General features: G+C 42.9%; 1 protein-coding gene across 4 annotated transcripts in view; it reads right to left on the bottom strand.

The window, feature by feature from the left end:
* Positions 1-20,262, bottom strand: part of zbtb46 (zinc finger and BTB domain containing 46) — a 56,255-nt gene that overhangs the window by 25,816 nt on the left and 10,177 nt on the right. For 3 of the 4 annotated variants that reach the window (XM_028409842.1, XM_028409839.1, XM_028409841.1), the window contains exons 2-3: positions 10,819-11,042; positions 9,780-10,731 (exon numbers count right to left, since the gene is read on the bottom strand). In XM_028409842.1, coding sequence (XP_028265643.1) covers positions 9,780-10,731; positions 10,819-11,004 — 1,138 coding nt within the window. In that variant the 5' untranslated portion in view covers positions 11,005-11,042. The remainder of the gene's footprint in view (positions 1-9,779; positions 10,732-10,818; positions 11,043-20,262) is intronic. The other variant, XM_028409840.1, reaches the window with a different exon arrangement.

The following is a 20,262-nucleotide window of genomic DNA, read 5'->3' as shown; positions in this document are numbered from 1 at the left end:
CTGATAAGCACAGTGCTCCTCCATCCTGACAATACTCCAGCCAACATGTCCACAGTGCTGATGGCTGCCATCCAGGAATGTGGATTCAAACCTGTCCACTATCCACCTGATTTAGAACCATCAGTCTCTACTACCGCTTCCCCAAGAGGAAGAAGAATCTCACTGGGTGCCATTCTGATAAATGCAGTTACATGTAACCTGTTTTGATAGTGTCCTGGTTACTGAACTCTCAGAAACCTGTTTATAAATAACCAGATTTCTCATGTTCAGTGTAAGCACCAAATCCAGGGTATAAACAACAGTGATGATGTAATCTGGTCTAAGAAACTGTCTTCTACAATATTAGCCTGTGTGTAAACGTTAGAGCAGAAAGATAACGATATTTGGTTTTCTAAAACTTCCTGCTTCTGCCTTAGGCCTTAGACTTATCAATCTTTACTTGTACTTTTGCCAAAAAAACATAATCATGTCCTTTGATGTCTACATGAAATAGAGGGGGGGAAATCAGGTGGACATAGTCTGGCTGCCCCTTTAATAATTTGCATTATTGCAAATGTGCCCTGTGATGTAGTCATTTTATTTTTACTTTTGGAACCTGGAAGTTCCGGTTTCGTACCAGCTAAAAAACAAACCTACACAGATCCTCTGATGAGGAGGAAGTTTAACCCACAGCTTGGCCTTATTTGAAGCCCATGTACTCAATGTGAAACCACACACACACACACACAGACTAAAGAAGTGGCTGTAGGTCTGGTGTGTGTGTGTGTGTGTGTGTGTGTGTGTGTGTGTGTGTGTGTGTGTGTGTGTGTGTGTGTGTGTGTGAGATGAGTAAAAACAGAAGTGACAGTGTGAATTGACAGGATGGTAAGGAACGTCCAAACAGACAGAGGGAAGGAGGGGACAAAGAGTTGTGAAGGACAGATAGTGGCTTCCAGGACGTCTCTGTAACTATCAAACCCAAAAAGAGCCACACACAAACACACACACACACACTAACACACACAGCCTAAGCCATAATTGTCCCCTGTGGTGATTTTGGCCTCTCCCTCCTGGTTTCTCATTGCTGTTGGCCAACTCTTCTGTATCTTTAACACTTTCTTTTTTTCCTCTTCTGAAAAAGAGAAGGAGGGTTTGGGGAGGGGGGTGTCACAAGAGAAGGAATAAGGGATGAAGGAGAAAGAAAGGTCTAACGGAAAGAGGTGTGGAGGGGTGTGACAGCGGAAAGGGGGGAATGAAGGGGGACGGAGGGAAAAAGAAAGAATGAATGTGTAAGAGGAAGGGAGACTTTGCCCTCCAGCGGGAACACTCCCACGATTGTGTGCACTTATGTGTGTGTGTGTGTGTGAGCATCTGTGTTTGTGTGTGGGCTGTGCCACGGCCAAAAACCGACACACCCACAGGCTGTAGACCTCTATATCCTGTTGGGGTTGTCCGTTTGTCCAAACATCAGGAACACCCCTCTCCCCCTCCACCTCTCTTCTTTGGTCGCTCCCCCTTTTCAAACTGGTCTGAAGCCGCTGAGGGAGTGGGTACAGTAAATAGAACAAAGCCACCTTTCTAAAATAAACAGACCGGGAAAGAGGAACTTCAGGTTGACTGAAAATGAGAAAAAAAAACAGGGAGGACAGCTCCAACTAGTATAAAGCACTTTATTTTAAGGTTAAAGTTACTGTTTCTGCTTCTTCCTGTCAGTCAGTCTGCCGCTGCGTACGTCTGCCTCTCCCACACACGCACACACTTTACTAGTCTCAATATCTAGGCTGCTTGCGCTTGACTAATTCTTGGTGAATCCTGGATACAGTGTGACACATAAGCCACAGTGCGCAGAGCTGCCAGGCTCACGGTTACAGGGCCCATTACTGGCTATCAGATCACTGGAGGAGTGAGAGAGAGGCATCGTAGTGCACATCACATCACATCTCATGTCCTGTTTCTATAGGAGGAGCCTTGTCATGGACAGGGGGGAAGCAGGGGGGAAGCAGGAGACATCACTCATATGTAAAGCCTTTTGTGTTTTACAAATAACTTAAAACAGGCACATTGATTGGTTTAGCACAACTTTATATGAGGTTGCACAGTACCTAAAAGTTAATTTTTTTTTGCAATTTGAAGACACTTTTCTTTTGACAACCTAAGAGAGGTATTGCTGAACTTCCCTCTTAATCATCTGTCAGAGATCTAGACAACTACATGGAAGGAGAGCAGCCTAATGCAAAAAAACTGAGGTGAAGCAGTCAGCTCTCAACACACAGTAGACACAGTTGTGACTAGATTCAGAGTGACTTACTCTTCCAAGGATATCAAAATGATTGATAATCCATCTTAAATAAATGCTCTTAAATCTGCTTATAGATATTCACCAAAAGTAAGACGTGCCATTTATATTTTCAGTTTTACTCCACATTCAAGTCTTTTTTACAACCTTCCACTGCAAAGTGGAACTGCTAGGAGCTATTTCAGCACACATGTAACTGAGCAAATCTGCCAAAATATGCTGGAGGCAATAAAAGATCAAGATCAGATCAAGATGTAGCCAGCATTAATTTATCATACAAGCAGAGCCTACTTCCTGTTTACAGCTCCCAAAGCAATATGGGAACTGTAGTTCCACATTGTCGACCTTAACTATTCTCCACAACAAAGTAACAATCATCCTGCTTAGAAAATATTTTCCGTAGAAAAGTGTGGTGAAAAAGGCTTAAACAAACTCCTCCTGTTGCACAACTCACTAGTTAAATATTGTGTTTGCAAAGCAAATGTTACATTATTTTTGCTTTTTTTTAATAATTCTATCTATGGTATAATAAGGAAGGAAGGAAAAGACAAAATGTCCAAAGCCCCTTGTGATAAAACTGAACATTGGAATAATGAACAGAGCGAGAGTGAGAGGATGTGGAGTGTATTCTCATGCCAGAATTTATATCTCTTATTATATATCTGTGTATAGATATTTGGGACTGCGTGTGTTAATTTGTCAGGCCAGGTTTTAGCTGTGGGGTACTGCTGAGAATGTTCAACCACAACAACCTCCTGACCCTCCCACCCACCCCTGCGTCGTGCCAACAGGACATCCTGTCAGGATGCATTCTGGGTAGTTTAATTCTTAGACCTGAGTGACTGATGCCAAGAAGTGTGTGTTGAACTTAACCACATACATTCTGTTAAATAAAACTAAAGGTTGGACTGTATGAATACTTTACATGTGTAGGCACTGCGTTTATACTCATGCATAAAGCAGTTTGTGTGAAGGAACAGTGTGTGTGTGGGCTGTGGTGGGTTATAGCACACACATGGGCCCAACCCAGGTATACTCAGTGTGGTATGGCTAATCTTTAACCCCCACCAAACACAGACAACACACACACACACACACACCTTCAACTCCTTTTCTCCACCCAGCAATCCTTCTCCAGCCTGTTCCAGGGGCAGGAGGTAAAGAGGTGGGGGGTGCTGACGTTTTGGAAAAAAGCCATGGTCAGGAGTGGGGAGGGGGCAGCTTCCTGTCCAAAATGGTTCTTTTAAAGCCAGAGAATTATAAATAGAGCAGGTGTCAGTATTGAGAACGAAGAGAGAGAGAGAGAGAGAGAGAGAGTGCTGCAAGAGAAAAAGACAGGCAGCAAGAGTGTGAAAATTTGTGTGAATGTGTGTTTGTGTGTGTGTGTGGTGTGGTGTGATGCCATGGTGGGAGTAGGAGAAGGGGGCTTTTAGCTGGTGGACTGCCCATAATGTCCAGCAGGATGTGAGGTCATATGACAAAGATGGCTGGTGGGCGGTGAGAAATGATTGGTTACCACAGTGATAATGGAACTTTTTTCCTTTTTAATTTCGTGGGGGAACAAACAAGAGTAAGGAGAGGAAGAAAGACGTAAAAAAAGAAAGAAAGGGGTGGTGGTAAAAATGTCCTTATTCTAAAAAATACAAGTGTGTGTGTGTGTCTGTTTGTGTGTGCTGGCAGGGGACAAAAAGGGGAAAGAGAGGATGGAGGGGAAACTGAGGGAGGTGGGGTGAACAGGCCACAAAAGTCAATAGGGTGGGAGGAAAAGGCTGAAATCATCTATGCAGTCAAGAGGACAAAGAAGCAGAGCAAATAGGGGGTGGGGGAGACAGAATGAGGCACAGAGAGAGAGAGGCCCAGAGTACAAAGACAGCGAGAGACAGAACTGATAATAGACTGACTGTGGAAAGAGTGAGAAAGATGAACCGGGAGCCACAAAAAAAAATGGAACGAGAGGAGAAAAGACAGGAGGAGAGGCCTCAACATGATGTAGTTATCTAACCCATCCTGTGTCAAACACTAAGCTCTCGAAGAAAGGGGTTAAAAATTAAGTCCACACACAGTCTGAAATATTAAATCTATTTTGGTTTTTAATGAAGGAGGAGTGAATTAGGGAGGAAATATGAGAGTAGATTATTAAACTCAAGAATGAGGAGAAGGGAGGAAAAAGTAGAGAGGTGTGCGAGGGGTGAGGGGGCTGAAATCTGTTCACGGTGTTTTAAATATTAAACCTATTTCAAGTTTAATGAAGTGCAAATACTATGGGGAGAGTCTTAACTGGAATACAGAGAGGAAGGGGGCGAAAGGGGGATCCGATTCATTATTTCAAGTGTTCACCTTTAGACTGCAGAGACTTGGGGAGAGGAGCACAGGGACAGAGACAGAGAGAGAGAGAGAAAAAAGACAGAAAGTTTATGCAGAAGTGCAAACTAGAGGGCAGTTTTGAGAGCACCTGTCTGCAGGCCCCAGGTGGGTCCAGGAGGTTCCAGAGCTGCCGAGGATGAAAAGCTCAAACAAGCCAAAACATGCAGCGCTTAAACTGAGCATGCAGGAATAAACAGGACATGGTTCTACGGAAAAATGATTTTTCTTTTTCTTTTATGGCAAGCATAGTGTGTGTGTGTTTTTCTGTGAGCAAGTGTGTATTACTGGTTGAGTAGGGGGAACTCTGAGGCCACAGAGTGGAGAGGAAGAGAGTCAGATAAAGATGTTGGATTTCAAAAAAGATTCTCGATGTAATCAATGTGCAACAGCTAGAGGGAAATGGAAAGAACAGCCCACGTGTGATTGAACTGTTCACGTCTACATAATCAGATGCTCTAAGCTGTGTGTATGTGAGTGTGTGTGTGTGTGTGTGTGTGTATATATCACACCGGCCATGTACCGGATTGCCAAAATCCCCCAAGCTGCCACTAAAGGTCACCATGTGTGTGCAAGTGTGTGTGTGTGTGATTTAATACCAGCAAAAAAAAAACACAAGCAAAAAGTATTTCCAGTGCTGTTATTATGTGGGATAAAGATCAAGTTGGTGTTTGCCCCAAGTACCAAGGCAGTAGGAGAGAAATCAATTGTTAACTCATGTTTTCACCAGCTTTGCTTCTTCTCTGCCTGAGAGGGAAGGTGCCAAAGAGTGAATGACTCCTGTTTCTAAAATGACACATAGAAGAGGTGGCACAATGAAGTAAACAAAAACATAGTGCGGGGCTATGTTTTTTTCATAAATAATAATATAAATTGGCGACCACTGGCACAGTATCTACCTTTATAAATATACTCTTACATTTTTATCATTGTAAGAGTCATTTACTGTCATTGACTGCTTACTCCTCTGTCCCGTCCTCTTCCTACCCTGTGTGTGTCCATGTCTACTCTGAGTGTGTGTTGGTTGTATGTTGAAACATACTCCCAAACAAACACACACACACAGCGCAGAGCAGCACAGATGATGTGATGATGTGAAGATACTTTTACTAAAAGCAAACATTAGAGTTCAAACTGATGTTAAAAAGAATCAAACATTCTGCAAGAACTGACTCATTCCGTTTTGAATGAAATATGAAAGATGTAAACTGCAGCACCGTGGTAACACCTGAATGCTCCGTGGAGTTTCCGCATGCTTTACCGTACATTTCAGTATAGTCGCGCAGCATTTTTTAAGTGTAGACAGCACGACTGTGTCTCTCCAAATTGTAGAGGGGATGACTTCAGTACTGCAGCGGGGAAGAGACAACGACGGGTTGGGAAGATGTTACAGTGCTCATCTGTTGTGTAGCTGACTTTGTAAATTTTTGGGTGGATACCCGTTTGCGGGCTAGACCAGTCCGCAGGCAGCACTGAAGCCACAAGGGGGGGTCAGGCCCGGCCCTCGGGCCATACTTTGCCCAGGTCTGTTCTACATGGTAATATTTTTTCTATATAAATGAATAAATATTCTTTAAAATGATCCATCAATTGAGCATTATACAAAGCTAATATGAGACATCAAAGAAGACTATATTGAATTGTTCAAAACATTTTGGTATCAAACATTAAAACCACTTTGTCTCTGATTAGCAGGTGTGTTTTATTTAATTCAGGTCTGGAAGAAGCAGCAGGGGTCAAACTAAAAATAATTGTAGGTAATTATTTAAAGGGTCAAGACACAAGTAAGACTATTTTAAACCATCCTCTTTAAAAATGTCAACTTTAATATAGCATTAGGCAGACAAAATATAGACGTGATTTGTTCACTAGATTACAAGCAGAGCTGATTTCTATTCCTCGCTGTGAGATTTCAAACATTTGTGTGAGCGAGACAAGGTGAGTCTGGGGAGATCAAGCGTTAGAATGAAAAGGATGTTGAGTGCTTAGTGGCCTCGATAATGACATCAAGTGAACACAGCAGATGTTTGCAAGGGAAGAGGATCTAAAGAAAACAAATCCTAATTCCTGCTGCTGTTTATGTCAACATGGGCACATGGCATTTTCATACAGCTGCTTTGAAACGCCTGCACGCTAATACACTGAGCATTTACACAGCTATACATTATCCGTAGAGTACAGAGTAATCCAGTGAAATCCCTGGTCATGCAGCCTGTGTTATGTATGTCACATATATGCGTTTCCTGTTGCAAAACATGGACACTGATTACAGATGAATGAGAGAGAGATAGAGAGAGAGAGAGAGAGGGAGAAGAGCACATCTTGGCTCTTCTCATCAATAAAGAATGAAGCAATTAAGCTAATCTCAGACTGAAGGTGCCCTTTCTCCTTCATACCTACCATATCCCTTCATAGACTTCGTGGAACAACACAGACGCTAAACCTAATGTCACAACTAACCCTTAACTGTTAGTCTACTGCTAAACAAAAAGGACTTCTGCAATGACCATCAATTACAGCATAAATCTGTCACGCGGCTCGACATCTTGACATGTCGTGTCACAGGCAAAGCACAGGTGTAATTACCAGCATTAATAAATGGTTGCATTCTACTTCAATGTGTCCTATATTGTGCAGGTTAACCCAATGCCATGGGACATTTGATGGAAAAGAACCATCATCATCATGTTGTTGCTTTGCAATCAAAACGACTAATCTAACTTTGCAAATTCCTTTAAATAATTAAATCAAGCAAACACTACAGGTTCCTGTACTGGTCTATAATACATGAAGATGTTCTCTGATTTATATAATTGACAGTTGGATAAATTGCCTTTTGTTTGCTTAGATAAACTTGTCCCACACACCAGTACAAGTAATGAAATAAAGAATGAATGGCTCTAATTACAGAATAGAGCAGCAGACCCGCCATGGTCACATCATTGAAATAATAATGCAGCGTGGGCTTTTTATTTGTAGGGATAAAGCAAAAATCGCATGTTTAATGTTTGCTGATTATATTTGTTTTCATGGTGAACTTAACATTATTTTAAGTCTTCCTCTATTTATTATAAGGGTTAAAACTGTCATTTCTACTCAGCAGTTGCAATGTTGTGTAATATTATTACAATTAAAGACTTAAATAGCAATTGCCTTCTAATTCTTTTGGCCCTCCATGTACATCTGAATGGGATTTTCAACTGCAGGTGACAAAATCCTGGACTTAAGTCAACTTAACACTTAAGTACACTAACTCTCATTAGCCCACAGACATCCGAGGTATTTTTGACCCTGACATGTTGGTCAAAGTAAAAGGACACAATATGCACAGTACATGACGACTGAAACATCACACCGCTCCCTGCACAGGCTCCCCACATCAATTATGACCTCACCAAACCTGTTTAACAACCCTCCCCAAACCTTTACCAAGCACACAGACACCGCCTCCTGCAATCCGACTCAACTCACAGTGAAACACATCCTGATATATGCTACCACTTCTGCAAGCCCACTGGTAACATGATGTTTTACTGCAAAATGGCAAAGGCCACCTCCCCCCTGAAGGAGACCCAGTTCTTCACCATTACAAGCCCAGTGGAAAGCCTGGATAAATGGTTGTCTTTTGGCTAGCAGCAGGTGAGTCTACACCAGCAGCAACACTAGACTTCCTCTAACCTTTAGGTGATAAAACACTTCTTTCCTTAATGGCTGCTTCGCCACAGCCAGACTTAAATCTCTACCTTATACCTGAGAACAGATCCACGGAGCTGGGCTTAACAGGGCCATTTACTTTGTGGGTTTATGTGGTTATGCATGTGTGTGATTTCCAAAGACAGATTGTACTCAGGCACCCTAAGAAAGTTTGACCTGCTGGTCAGAGGATCTGCGACTTAGGACACTTAAGTGTTAAGTAGACACACTCCTATAAGCCCGAACGGACGCTCTGTCCAATCCGCATTTATTTTTTGTCTCTCTGCTGTTCTCTCTCTCACTACCCCTCTCATCTGCCACTCTCTCCTGATTTTCCCCTCCTCTCGCCCTTTCCAGAAGGTCCTTCCCTAAACCCCAGAGAGGGGGGAGGAGCCTGGGATGGTGAGGACGCGCTGGTAATCCGTGCAGTGACCCAGGTCAATTCAATTATCCTGTTTTCTTTCGCTGTGCGACGCGTGTGCCCATTTCACAGCCAACTCCCTTAATGCGCCCAGGATTAGCTTCTCTTACTTTTAATGATCTACCTATCGACGCCTTGGGCCCCACTGCATACACACACACACACACACACCATGCACAAACACACACACACACACAGGTAAGTTTTTCATGTGCAAGTTTTAGTGTAAAGGAATTCACTAAACAAATCTGCAAAGCTGAGGATCAAGAGAGACTTTCTCAAAATAAATATGTGTTCATGAGTATGTTTTTGTGTATGCATTTGCTTGTTTATGTGGGAGTGTAGCTTACATAAACTGCAGTGAGGAGAGGATTGCATTATCCATCTGCATTTATCCAGCTTCACCTCACACCTCCAAGATTTGAGATAATCATCTTAGGCCTAACACGTTAGTGTATATAAGCTCACTAATCTCAACCCCGGAGGAGGAAAAGAGGTCATTTTACCGTGTTAAAATATGAGGATGGCCGACATGCTTTGAAATACTCGTACAGGATTCAAAGTATTACCTGCACTTCAGAGTGTCATGACCAGAGCAAATAGAAAAAGTCAACAAAGTAATTAGATGGCTTACATGCATTTGTTACTCTGTTAGTTAGATGGTGCAGTTTTAAAGACAAATTAGATTTTGCTATAGATAGGCGTCAAGATGACACTCTCACGCAATTATCTAACCTAATCTTATTATCTCACCAGTCATTCAGTAATTACATGACTAGATGTAGGACCAACACTACAAACCTGTAGCAACTCCAGGAAAGACTAACGCCACAAAGTCATCAAACTGGCACCGTGAAATCCTTTTTTCCTGGATCCTACTAACCTGTCTGTACTACCACTTTTCAGAATCAGTTCCATTTCCTGATGTAACATTACACTGATGATCTAACCACCAAATCCACAATAAAACTCTGTGTTTAGCTGAAAAAACACAGACAGGAGATATGGTTAAAGCTTTGCTCGTCTTACCTGGGATATCTTGCCCATTGTAGTTCCATCCAGCTACAGTCAGCATGGATGGCAGAGGAGATCCAGGCCTACTGTCCCTGTCCCTCTCTCTGTCTCGTTCCCGCTCCCGGTCCCGGTCCCAGTTCCTCTCAGCCTGCTGGGTAATGTGTCTGACTGTGTCCTTATTCTTCCTGTTCTTTCTTCGCCCTGACCCTGACATGGGTTGCCAGGGCCCGTCTCCGTTTCCTCCACCAGCACACCCAGAGCCTTGCTCCCCCTGGCTTTGGGCTGCTCCTCTGGGAGTGTCCCGGGGATGAGAGGAGGATGCAGGAGACACCTGTTCCTCTTTGACAGTGACAGGCCTGTAGTCATGCGGCCAGGCAGGCTGGGAGTCGTGGCAGGCTTCCTCCTGGCTCTCATGGCTCTTAGGGGGTTCTTGGTCCTCCTTTCCATACGTGCTGCCTCCCTCATGGCAGCTAGCGATGGCAGAGTCCCCAGAAGAGTTGGCCGGACTGGTACGGCGTGCCAACCAAGGGGAGGTGCTGCGACCAGACATGATGGATGCCAGGGCTTCAGAAGCCATGCCCACTATTCCTCCTCCTCCGGCTCCTAAACCCGCTCCCACAACTCCCCCTGCTCCTGCTATGCCCGCTCCTCCTCCACCTGCTCCAACTCCCCCACCTCCACCAAGGCCAGCGGCAGCAACGGCTCCCATTTCAAAGTCAGCCAGTTCGTCAGCCATCTCAGAGCGGATGCTGATGTCCAGCGCAGCCTTAATGAAGCTGTGGCATGCCTGGACAATGTCTGTCATCTGCAGGTAGCTGGCGGCTGACATTACCTCAATGACGTTCTTACTGGTAAGAGCAAGGTGTGCCGAGTACATGAAGTCCAGAATGGCTTTGAAGCCTGTCGCCGTTACAATGTCCAGGTGAGTGACAGTAGTCTGGTGGTGAGTCTCTGCCCCCTTTTTGACCTGCAGGTTAAAAAGAAAAGGGTTTTTTCATTTGAGAGAAAGATGACTGCGTGACTAAATCCACATGTTTTTAGTGAGGTCCCTTACCTGGCAGTAAAGAGTCTTGAAGTAGCGTGAGGAACCCAGGAGGACGTTCTTGTGGGCTTTGAAGATCTTTCCGTCCACAATGACACAGGCGTCACAGAGGATGCCGTGCTGCCTCTGCTCATTGAGCTCTCTGAGGAGCTGACGGTAGTGAGACGAGATCTCCATGTCCTCCTTCCTGTTGTTCATCTGTGTAGCTGAACAAAAGCCTCTCTTCCAAACATCTGCTGGGAAATAAAGGAAGACACACAGACAAAGAAGTCAGGATGAAACATCAAGATGTTGAATTAAAAGTACAGTATGGACACAGCAAAGCAATCACACTCAGCCATTCCTCCTTTACGTCCATATATGATGGCTCTACACACAAACTGCTGGATTTATTTTAATGTAACGGGGGAAAATTAACTGAATTTAACTGAACCACTTCTTTAAAGACGAGCCAGGGTAAGGATATGTCAGTAATGACTGTGACATAAAAACAATGACATCAATAGAAACCACATCTCAACTGCTGTGGTTTGATGTCTAAAAACAGCCCAGTAACAAATATTCAAAAAATCTCTGTGTTTAAAACCGTGTCTGACAGGTTCATTTGTGTGTGTGTGTGTGTGTGTGTACATGAGTGTGTCAGAGTGAGAGAGAGAGAGAGAGAGCGAGCGTGTGTGAGCTCATTAAAAATGTCAGTTAAAAAGTGTAACACTTTCACGGAACAGTTTTGAGGGAAAAAAACACCTCATTTAGAACAGACCACTTTACCATTAAATTTATCAATAAACACAGACTCAGTTCCTTGTTATTTTTTTTTTTATCTCCGTTTGACTGTGAATATTGAATCAGCTGTCTAGTTAAGACAGATATTCACTCTTGAACCTTCACCTCAGTGTTTCAGATCTTGCACAGTTCAGTCTTAGGTGGTGAAGACAAAGTTTTTGCTGAAAACTACAGAGAGAGGACCATTAATGACAGTTTGTTGAGCTCTGCTCAATTGTCAGCAAAAGAAAATCCATTTTACAGTCATGTTTCAAGGAAGAATTAATTTCACAAAATAAAAGCCCCAGAAAACCCTCAGCTTAGATGTTTAGTTTATGTTGTTGTGTCAGTCTTCCTGCTGTTAACAGGTTAATTGACACAAGATGCACTGTGTGCTCTCAAACACACAAGAGAAGGGATACAGAAAAAAAGGCCACAACGAGCAGGAGAAGACAAAGAGATGTGAACATCGCTATGTTGAACCATGCAAGGAGGTGGCGGAAAAACAAAGAGAAACCACCTAAGTCCTGGCAAACACAAATATGCACACACACACACACAGGAAGATAAAGACACACATACTCAGACAGTACATTAGCCAGAGCATTAGCAGCCGCCGCTCCTGCTCTTGTCTCGGTGAGGGCTAAATCGTGGGGACGCAGAGTGTTACCAAACGCAGCAGTGATTTGTTTTGGGAACGCCACAGCTGTCAGCTCTCATGGGCCATTCTGAGAGATGACAGCTCGGGTTGGCCAAGGTGACAGCAGCGTTTGCTCGGGGGCCGGCACACTTCAGGTCATGTTTAGCAAAGCTCTGCTCAACCTGATGGCTTGTAAGATCAGATAAATCCACAGTGTCTCCCACATCCATGTGGACAAACACACCTCCTTTGAACGGTAGTGGACAGGAGGATGGAGTGATGGCGACAACAAGCCTCCTTTGCACAAGCAAAAAAAAAAAAAAAAAAAAAAAATCAATCAATGCTCGGCTGACTCGAAACCTTTCACTTTGATTGGTGTGTCTTTAAGTCATAGAAAGAACTGTGAGGAGGATGAATGTGAATGCAGTATAACAGCGTCTCTCAGAGTCTCAAAAGGCAAGTTTTGACGCAAGTGTTTTTATCCTCCACCTCACATTTCTTTAAAAAATATCTATTGGCAGCCTAACCTTGAGATACTCCTTTCTTTCTGCTTTGCTCTGATAGAGGTATTGAGAGTCCTCACCTCTCACCTTTGCAGACAAACTGAACGGTTTTAAAGACACAGCTCCTCCTCTTTCTGCTCTTCTTCTCTAAGGGCCGCTGGCACATTCAATTGTATAGCCTGGTCTATAGGCTTCCTCTCACAGCCACATAAAATACAACAGGAGGCGTTCATTCACTGAGACATATTCCTCCTATACTTGTTTTCTTCAGCTGAATGTGGATGGTGAAATGAGGGGTCACGGCACAGCACACACTGGTCAGCAGCTCCCATTTGAGATCTCCAGAGGAAGCAGTGAAAGAAAGCCAGCTGGAGCAAGTTTCACATTGCTCAAGTGTTGCATTCAGGGCTCAGACTCTGCCTCTGTTACCATATTCACCTCCACAATGGGAAGTTCCTAATAAGCTGTTCTTAAGTTCATGCAACATGCTAATCACAGCCAAAACAATGCATTCAGCAAGAGAACAGCTCAATTAAATGGAGACTTTACAAGTTATGAAAAAAAATTAGAGTTAAAAAACTAATTATCTGAAATTTCAGCTTTTACCCCTCAAGTAACTCAGATGAATGAGTTTTAATTTGAGTCCCTCCAAGCAGAAAAATCAAGAAAATCTAAGATGGGAGAATTAGATTCTTTTCTTTTCACAACAGTAATGGCAGTACAGTCACACTGTCAAAAAAAAAGATTTAGTAAAAGAACCCAACAGATTAGCAGAGAAAAAAAAATTAAAAAACATTTGATGAGACTGGAAGCAAAAATTTTAGACATGAACTACACTGTCACACTATAAAATTAGAATGACAGTAGTGGTTGAATTTTGGAGGCAACTGATACAATCCTCCTGTGGTTGTGTGAATAAGTGCATCTAAAACGTCCTTGGTGTGACAGGACTCGTCACCATGGTAACTAAGAAGATGGCGGAGAAGCTTGTTGCAGATAAGAGAAGGTTTGCCTTGTAAAGCCTTCCTGAATGTTGTGAATGTTTCAACCCAAAACATGATAATGCCAGTGAGCTACCACACAGTATAACAAGCAAGTGCCCTTTGTGTGACTGTGGTGCGGACATGTGGCAAGGACTGCGCCAAAAGACATGTTAAATGGTGCCTCAAATTTAACAAAAACACTGATCAGTGGAGGGTTACACAGCCAGCACAGAGAAACAGAAAGAGAAGGAGAGGTCTAATCAGATTTATTGCTTCAACTGACTCAGAGACGTACCGAGTTAGTCGGTCGGTAGAGAAGAGCAGCTTTAATGGAGTGCGCTTTGACCTCCAAACTCTTTGCTTGCCTAATTGGCTTGTTTAATTTCAGCAATTCCCTCCAGTAAAAGACCCCCTTTTCCAGAGGAACCAATTCCAAGCAACCCCTATATCATGCATAAACACCTCCCGCCCCTTAAAGCAAACATCAGCTGTGTTCATGTTAAATGTTTGCCTTCATTTCAGCCTCACACGGCTACTCAATCTTGCCCAGACCTGCGACCAAATTTTAATCCTTCTACCACAACCTTGATTTGTGGCACGTGATTTGTTTGTTTTTTTCACCCCAAACATAAAGTAAGGTAAAATGAACTTGTCAAACAATCAAGTATAGAGAGAGAGAGGCTTTTGCGTCTCATCCAAAGCATTAGCAGTCTCACCAAGGCTACAGAAACTAAAGCCTGCTTTCAGGATGTCACGCTTTAAGAAAAAAAAAAGCTTTTCATCCCTCTATGAAATATCACTGCAAAAAAAGCAAGGAAAAACTCATCAGACGGCAAGCTGACAGACTGTGAGCTCTTATTTGTGGTCAGAGACGACTGTTTCAGTAAAGCATGCCACCAGAGCTCCAAGTCCCTGTCACCCTTCTGAGGCCAAATCAAAAGTGACTGTCCTCCTTAACCCCTCCTTTCTTGACACACACACACACACACATACTGAAAGTCCTCTTCCCCTCAAAACAGACACACACATCCAGCCCCTGCCCCTAAATACACAAACACATGCAAGAACTAAAAACACCCACGTTCACACGCTTAGCAGAGCCGTCATGGCATCACACCCGGTTTGTCCCGGTCACATCACAGCAAAGTCACTTTAGGCCCCAGCCAGACAACTAAAGAGATGAGACGTGTGATGGAGTGAGAGAATGGGGCTTCCTCCTTCTTGTGTTTCTCTTAATGCAGCCTGTCCCTCCGAGCCACTTCTCTGCCTCCTTGACCGCACAGGACTGAGGGTAGATGGAGCACAAGGTCCTTCCGAATCAAAGCCAGAGCCATACTTTGTGAGTGCGAGGTCTAGCACAGACAGAGCGTTCACAACAGGCTAATGCTGCAATTTTACAAGGTGCTCGCACATTGCACTGGATAAGGATGTTACAGCATGCGAAGCATCGTCACTTAAAGTGATAATGCATGATTACACAACATATTTTAGCAAATTAAAAGTCTCTTGAAGCACATTGTCTTCAGTGTCGGTAGATTCACTCTTCATTAACATGCTGGTCACAAGTTTAACCGACTTCAACTTCCTCCGTGCGCATGTTAGCAGTGCTTACACTTGCAGTTATATTTATTTTAAATTAAAGGATTTCCAGCTGGTTAGGGGAAATTATAATGAAGTGGCCAGTGTGCTGCTTTAAAAAAAAACTGCCACCCTCAGCTAATCACTACACATTCAAATTGTGTCCCTCTTCTTGACAAATGTAACAATTCTGTTCATTATTTGATAAAAATGAGTTTGGCATGTCAAAATGAGCGGACGCAAACTTCACACAACATCCTGTCTGAGTGCTCGAATAAGTAAAGATATAAAGAAGACACTGACAAATGTAGAAAAGAAGCAAACTAAATGCAGACTTGTTTTTGTCAAACATGGCATCATTATTTTGTGTGTTAATTCCTTTCTTATATGAACAGTTGTTCATCACTTATACAGACAAAGGCACAAACATAGGTACATATACCAAACAGTAAGGAGTGGAGAATTTAGCTGTTATAGAAACAGAAGAGCAAAAAGAAGAATGTAACATATTGATATAAACAAGGGGCTTTAAAAAGTGTACAGAAAAGGGACAGTTGGAGAAAACTGTGCATTTAAGGGTTCGTGTTAGAACATGTTATGGCACATTAGTGCAATAACGTACAGGTACATTGAGATCAAAACCCTGCATATAATTTTTAGCCGTGTACTTTTTCCATTAACTTCCTGAAGCCCCCTCGTATGCTGCATTAATCATATAGCAACTATTTAAGAATTTCTTTCCATTCTCTGCTTGTCATAGGCGGCAGAAATACACTTTGACATTTGTTGTCACCCACATCAAAGCAGGAAACCACTAGATCAGTGTGTGGCTAATACTGCAGTGCAAAACTATGAGGAAAAGACGAGTGTGACACCTGTTTTTTTTTTTTTTTTTATTCTGTATCGATGACGGCATGTTGGTAGATGCACAAGTCTGCAGGAAGTCCTGACCAACAGTAAACAAAAAGGTGACACTACCACCATCGCCTCCATCGCCATGTTGATGAATATGACCAATAGTATTATTATTATTATTACAGATCATTGAATGAATTGTATTGTCACAATAATTATGTAGAGAAAACATTATTTAAGCACCAATACGTGATCAATTTCTGTATTAGCAGTGAAATCCCTCTTTTTAAGATCCCTGCTATTAACTTGGCACTTGTCTTTGAAAATCAGCAGGGTGGACACAATGTAAAAAAAACTGGCCAGAGACTGAAGAAGTGAATGAAAGTGAGGAGGAAGGAGGAGATATCAAAGCGGGACTCAATAGCCAAGAGCTGGCATTTATGCTGTCAAGCAGCCCAGCCTCATGTCTCAGCTGCAAAATTTTTATCAGTTAAGCTTAAAAAGCAACACGTTCCTTTTTGCATATTTTCTAGTAGCGACTTGCAGCAGCACACAATTGCATCACAGAAAGCATTTCTCTGGAAAAAAAGCAGACTGGGTGGCAGGTCTGTGTTAAAAGAGTTATGTATAATCTAAAGCTTTCAAAACAAAGTGAAATAAATCTCTATGCTAATATCTATGAAAATAAGAAAAATGAATTTGTTTATTTACAAATGGTGCTTTTTATTATATGTAATACTAATGGGAAAAAACACTAGAAAAATATATGTATAAAGTTTATTATGCAGAATTAAAATACTCTCCAGCTGGACACAAGATGCACAGTTCAACACATGGCAGCATGACAGAGGGCAGCCATAGTCTTCAGGTTGAAAACTATGGCCCTTCACCTAAACAGTAAATAAAACCTCTGTAGATGTTCTGCTATTATTAAATATGTGATAAATGTTACCCCTGCTCACTGAACACTTGTAAATATGAGGCCAACAACAGGGCAGCATAAACATGGGACAAGCATACACGGAAAGAGAGAGCAAGGTGAGAAGTCGAAAGAAAAAAACAACGGAGCGCCTAAGAATGACAGAGATAAAGAACAGTGAAAAACAGAGAGAAAAGAGATAGAGCCGAATCACAGACTCAGATAGAGACGGAAGATAGAAAGAGGGGGAGACAGGAAGAGAGGGGAGAGTGACTCAGGCAGCCAATATTTTTTAAACAGCTTTGCTTCCACTCAACTGGGCATCAAGGCCATTATCCCGGGGTTAATCCCCAATCCGACGGAGCTGGCAGCCTTCCGGGACAAGCCAGGGTGGCAGTCCATCAACAAGGCAGGCACGGACAAAAATAACACACACACACACACACACTCAAACACATGCACATGATACACAGCCAAAGACAGGCAAGCATGCAAGCTGCAATTAGGAAAAAAAAAGCTATTGGCTGTAAATCGCTTGTTCTTCGCTTCTTTGTTGCTTTACTTTCTGTTGAAAATAAACTATTGTTCGTGCTTGTCTCTCATTTTATCTCTGACTTCTTCAAACCTCACCGTACATTTTTTCTGTGTTGTCAGTTTCCCTTTTATCAGACACCCTCCATCTGTCCACCTTTATTTTCTCCACCTTCCCCACCAGCTCTAATCATACTACATTTTGCACCTCACTCTCTATTTCTCTGTCCGCTCTCTGTTTCTTTGGCCAGCGTCCAAGGAGCCAAGGTGGAGGAAGAGATTGACTCAAAGAAGGATAGCCATGTCATGTGGAGAGGGACCAAAGAGGATCCAGGAGGCTTAGGGAGACTTAGCGCTACTCCCTTCATCCCTTGCTCTTCCCTCCTCAGTCCCACCCTGCACGCACTGCCACCAAAACGGCACCTGGACCCTCCCCCGTCTACACCTGCTGACTTCCACATTGCTCAACTGCTCGTAGTTTTTTTTTTTTTTTTTTTTAACATGGTCACATTTGTTATGCTTGCAAAGAGAACTGGCTCGATAAGCTGCCTGTCCAGCTTATGACACTCACAGTAGGCCAGTGTGTGCACTTTAACAGCTTCAGCCCTCCTCTGCCACCATGTCCTCTCACCTTCAGCCACACAGGTGTTAAGCCTTGATCTTATGGAAATCCAGTCGTAGTAAGGACGGGATCATCCTAGAGTGACTGAAAAAGAAGTGCGACTCAGACACCTTGCAGCTGATGTCTTTTAGCTTGAACTCTAATGACTGACTGTTCAGCTTAAATTCCTCCAGTGACCTACAAACTGTCCATGTTTTACGTATCAGGAGCTTCAAAAAGGGGCAAGAAATCTGGATTCTGACCCTCTCTGTGTTGTCTTTTTGTTTCCGTGTCTCCCTCCTTTACACTTTTTGTGTGCATGTGTGCGAGTATGTGAATGTGTTTCTGGGCTATCTTTCTCTCTAGGCCCCTAAGCCTGCTATGTCTCCCATGGTAACTCCCTGACTGACGACCCGGGGCTTAGCCTAAATTCTCTCTCTATTAAAAGCTGTGAAATGCAAATAATGAAACATCTCATTACCACTGTCGGAGAACCCAAAATGAAAGGGAGGGGAGGGAGGGGAGTAGAAGTGGGAGGGAGAAGCAGGCTGTAAAACAACGAAAGAGGGTTATATACAGGAGGGAGGGAAGGTGAGGAGGACAGGGAGGAACAAGCGAGAGCTGGAAAGACAAAAAAAAAATGGGATGGGAGCAGATAGCCAGACAGGGAGGCTTTTGTTTCATACATGTTGCCATTAACATAGAGGAGTAGCTAACTATGCAAACACAGGTGGAGCCAATAGCCTGCGAGTGTGTAGGTGTCATTCGAATATCATCAACACCCAGCAGTGGAAGCTTCCATTCACACAAGTTTAAAGCAGATCAGCTTTTCATAGCATCTTAAAGAGCCCAGAAAGAGACATGACCTCACACACACACAGTATGTGTGTTGATTGATCATTTTATTATGCACCAAGAGGATTATTAGTCACAGAGTTTTACTAATCTTCTGCTCACTGTTGTCCCATTAATCACCTTGAATATACCAAACTTTCTTTAAAGTAGCATTTTCCTTTTTATGTGTGTAGAAGTGAAATCACAGACAGGAAGTGAGTGTGAGATGTGTGTGTGGGTGTGTTTTTTTGTATTTTTTTTAAGGTGGGAGATCGATGGATGGTGGTGCTGGGAGGCCTCATGTGACAATGACCGCAGAATCTTGTGTGCTGCAAAAATCCCAGTGTGAACACTTATCTTTCATGATGTGTAGCAAAAAAACACCCCTGACATCATGATGGAATTTGTGGGAAAGGGAGTTTTAAGGTGACTTCTGGTAAACTACGGGTTTTGTGTAAGGTTCTTTTTTCCTTTGCATCATATTTTACCTTCAGTTGCTTTCCTAAGTAGAGGCAGTGGTGGATGAACATTGCCTATATATTAATAGAGAACCATAAAGGTGGACTAAGGACGGAATTTGCAAACTGATTTTGTAGATGAAACACCCACTGAACATTTAAGTGATTTTTTAACATCTCATTCCAACATCATGAGCATTAACGCACTGCTGAGTGTCTCCTCTTTTCTAAAAAGGCTTTTCACATGATTATAGAAGACAACTGCAGAGGTTTGCTCCCATTCATACCACAAGGGCATTAGTGAGGTCAGGTACTGATGCTGGACAATGGCCTGACTCACAGTCAGCGTTTGAATTCATCTCACAGGTGTTTCATGGCATTGAGGGCTTTATGCAGGCAAATTCTTCCACTCACACACAAACAAATAAAAAAAATTTGATTGAGAGATGTGGAATTACGCATCCCATGAAGGACCCTCCATTCAAACAGTTGTGTTATACTGAACTTGCCAGTAATGAGCATGACTGCAACAAAAAAAAAAAATGTGAAAAATGTAACATTTATAAAAAAGTGTCCCCGAATCTCAGAATTCACTCTGTTTCTGTCATGTTTTGTCATTTGGCACATTTCAGTTCTGTTTTGAAAAGCACCAAATGACTTTGGCTGAATGGTTGAAGTGATGATGACAAGGCTATGGACTGGCACTAAACTCACATTCAACACCTACCCTGATCACTCCCTCCCTCTCACTCTCTCTCTCTTTCTCTGTCTCCCTTTCTTCCTGCATGTGTG

The sequence above is a fragment of the Parambassis ranga genome, chromosome 7 (assembly GCF_900634625.1).
Source record: "Parambassis ranga chromosome 7, fParRan2.1, whole genome shotgun sequence".
Lineage (NCBI taxonomy): Eukaryota > Metazoa > Chordata > Actinopteri > Ambassidae > Parambassis > Parambassis ranga.
The sequence above is the reverse complement of the archived record's forward strand: the minus strand, read 5'-3'. Positions and strand labels throughout refer to the sequence as shown.